The sequence below is a fragment of the Lolium perenne genome, chromosome 7, assembly GCF_019359855.2.
Source record: "Lolium perenne isolate Kyuss_39 chromosome 7, Kyuss_2.0, whole genome shotgun sequence".
NCBI classification, from domain to species: domain Eukaryota; kingdom Viridiplantae; phylum Streptophyta; class Magnoliopsida; order Poales; family Poaceae; genus Lolium; species Lolium perenne.
This window is the reverse complement of record NC_067250.2, coordinates 4,936,542-4,939,499: the sequence shown is the minus strand read 5'-3', so window position 1 is coordinate 4,939,499 and position 2,958 is coordinate 4,936,542. Positions and strand designations below refer to the sequence as shown.

The window sequence follows — 2,958 nt, the reverse complement described above, 5'->3', positions numbered from 1 at the left end:
TTTAAATTTGATGCCTTAAAATACATCATCCAATACATCATCTGTTGGATCGGGTGCTCTCGAGACAGGACAAACGTGCTGTTCGAGACCAAGCCAAAACTCAAAATGAGAGCTAGCACCTGGCGAATCGGCATGCAAGGGTAAATCAAACCTTGTAGGTGAAGAAATCCGCCGACGCCCTAGCTGCCCAAGTCACTGCCGAAGCCATGGACGCGCAAGCCGCTCTTATCATGCTCAACCAAGCAGCGGTCGCCGATGCCTTAGCCACCCAAACCATGGCGAGCCAAGGTTCGGGATGCTCCGGTAGATGCCTAGCCTGGAGAATTTCGTCTGTTCTCTCGCTGTCGCTCATCCTACGTACAAGTATACCTCCCTGCAAACGCCACACCACCATTCATGTCTCGGTTCTCCCTGGAGGTTGGCGAGTCCATGCCGATTGAACCCGCTCCACCTCCATGTGATCTAAATATCTCATTGACTCACCAGTTTGTTACGTGGCCAGCGACCCACCAGTGCTACAACAGGAACCATTGGCGTTCTCGACTATCAGTAGCCCAGACGCCCGCAACTAGTTTGTTGTAATGCCGTGGCACCAAGTCCTACAACCTTCTGTAAGAAAAAGCGCCTGCAACCAAGGTATGTTTCTGAACATTTTCTTTGCTAACCAAGGAATGCCCGCCTAGCCTAGATCTAATAACCCCTCCCGACACAAATGATCGACGTTGCTCTTTCATCAGTACATTACCGTCGATCGATATTATGTAGACATCACACACAGTGCTCCTTCTTCACACACAAATAAAAATGAAGTTGCTTCACCATATACGTTGGCTCATGGAAATGCTCATCACTGTATAGAAAACTAGCAAGATTGAGTAACACAAACAAAACAAGAGAGAACAAAAAAAACAAGCTTCATTGTCCTTCCAAAATAAAAAGTTCGCATTGAATATTCAGAGATGTAACCGTTCCAAATACTGTATGGTAAAGTAGAAATATATGCCACACATAACTAGTACAACCGTCCCTTGCACCCACTAGACCTACAGAAGCATTTCTTCTTCTTGATGTTTCCCTGGGAGTCATGAACTTTACCGATGGCATAATTGTAGTCAAGCGACAAGGGTTGAAGCGGACGAATATCACCACACGCGAAGAGCATTATATGAGGCATACGGACATCATCATGATCGTAAAGGGCATTTTGCGTAAAAAGGTTGGGGTTGCAGCTGTGGTTGATGAACCTTGCAAGGTTGCCCGATTCCAGTGCATCAACAGCAAAGACCTTGGCTTCATCTCCTCCGCGGCGATTCTGAAGCGAGGGGATGGTCTTGCGTGATTCCTCCCAACGTGGTACATCGAAATAATTGTCTCCAGTAACAAACAGGTACTCATCATTTTCCCTCTTCTGGGCATCTTTGTTGTCAAGCAATTCTCCCAGGTATTCACACACAAAGCTACCCCCGCGTATAAAATCAAGGCTCCTGACTCCCCAACCCATCAAATCTGTTTTGAAGACTTGAAGGCGAAACTTGATTCTATGCTGGCTGACTCTATTGTGACAGGTTGGAGGGCACTTGCATGAAGGTCCACACTCATAGAGAAGAGGCTTTTCATCTATGATGCCACCATCATCGTCGAAATTGATCTTCCCTCCATTTTTCACGGCACACACGCAGTCTTGCGAGTCCGAGCATGGACCAACGCAGTCACAGCCTGACGGAGGATCTGGACGATCATTTGAGTCGTGGTACCGTATGCGCGAGATGTACAGAAACGACGTCGGGTGCTCGTTTGATACGAGGTTAATGGCAGACACAGGGTTCTCCTCCAGACCCGACGACATATCCGCCATGAAAGTTCCATTGGACGACGACGGCTGTGCGATTCTTTCCTTTGCAAGTTCCTGAATGTCGATCCGTGGTTGCCCCGGTACTCTTGTGAGCTGAAAAGCGTCTACTATACCATGATCCTTCCTCTCCACCAAATATAAGCCAGCATAAACATAACATGTGGTGAGCTCTTGGGACCCTCCAGCTTGGTGATCGGCCACAAACCTATAAATAACACGGACACTTGTACTTGTCTGCTTCAGTGCAAGTTCTTCTATGCCTCCCAGCTGGCCAGCCACGGATCCAACATGCAGCAAGAGATGATCCAGATTGTTGTTGCTCTGGTCGTGAGAATGCTGCCCGTATGACGAGACGACGCTGACGGCCTGATATGTCTTGGTTCTGCCTTCCTGCTTGCTGACGATGTAGTCGACGTGCGAGTCCCGCGACCGGTGGAGACCGGTGAGGTGAAGCTCGGCGTCGGAGTCAAACACGTCGCCGACCTTGACTCCGGGCACGCGGCCCACGAGCCTCCTGCCGTCGTAATTTTTGACAGAGTACCTGTTTCTGAAGACCCACAGAGCCTCGTAGTCATCCGGTCTGTAGGTGGGTTGGTCCTGAAACAGAAACTTGAAGCTGTTGTAGATCAGCCGGAACTCCTGCAGAGAAGCCATGGCGGTTTTGTTGCTGATAGAGGGGATCTTGCTCTTTGGCATTTGTTCGTGACGATCAGCAGCACCCTTGCTCACTCTCTTCTTGTGGTGTACAGGCGCAACGGCTCCTATCTGAACTTTTTTCAGTCTAGCGCATTGCCTGCTGGAACCATCTGTTCCAGGAGGTCCATGAGATTGAGATCCATTACCCTGTGACATCTGTGGAAACCCCGCCGGCATCGCCACAGACGGGCAGACGATCTACCTGCACGGTTGAGATACTACGTACGTGTCAATCAAAGAATGAAGCTCGAGGGGAAATGCAGGACGAGAAGCTGCGGCGGTGGTACCTGACCGGCCGGCCGGCGGTGACGGAGATGGACGTACTGGTGTGGTCTGTGGTGCGGTACGGTGTGACCTCCAGGTCTAATTTTGTGAGAAGTGGACTCGATCCGCTTTCTGCGTCCTAAACA

The 2,958-nt window shown here is 49.9% G+C and overlaps 1 protein-coding gene across 1 annotated transcript; it reads right to left on the bottom strand.

The window, feature by feature from the left end:
* Positions 1–902: 902 nt before the first annotated feature.
* LOC127313861 (histone-lysine N-methyltransferase, H3 lysine-9 specific SUVH5-like) lies at positions 903–2,958 on the bottom strand. The gene is made up of 2 exons (XM_051344328.2): positions 2,836–2,958; positions 903–2,750 (listed from the first exon to the last, which is right to left on the bottom strand). Exon 2 carries the CDS (start codon positions 2,723–2,725, stop codon positions 1,013–1,015), a length of 1,713 nt encoding a protein of 570 aa, XP_051200288.1. The 5' UTR covers positions 2,726–2,750; positions 2,836–2,958; the 3' UTR covers positions 903–1,012.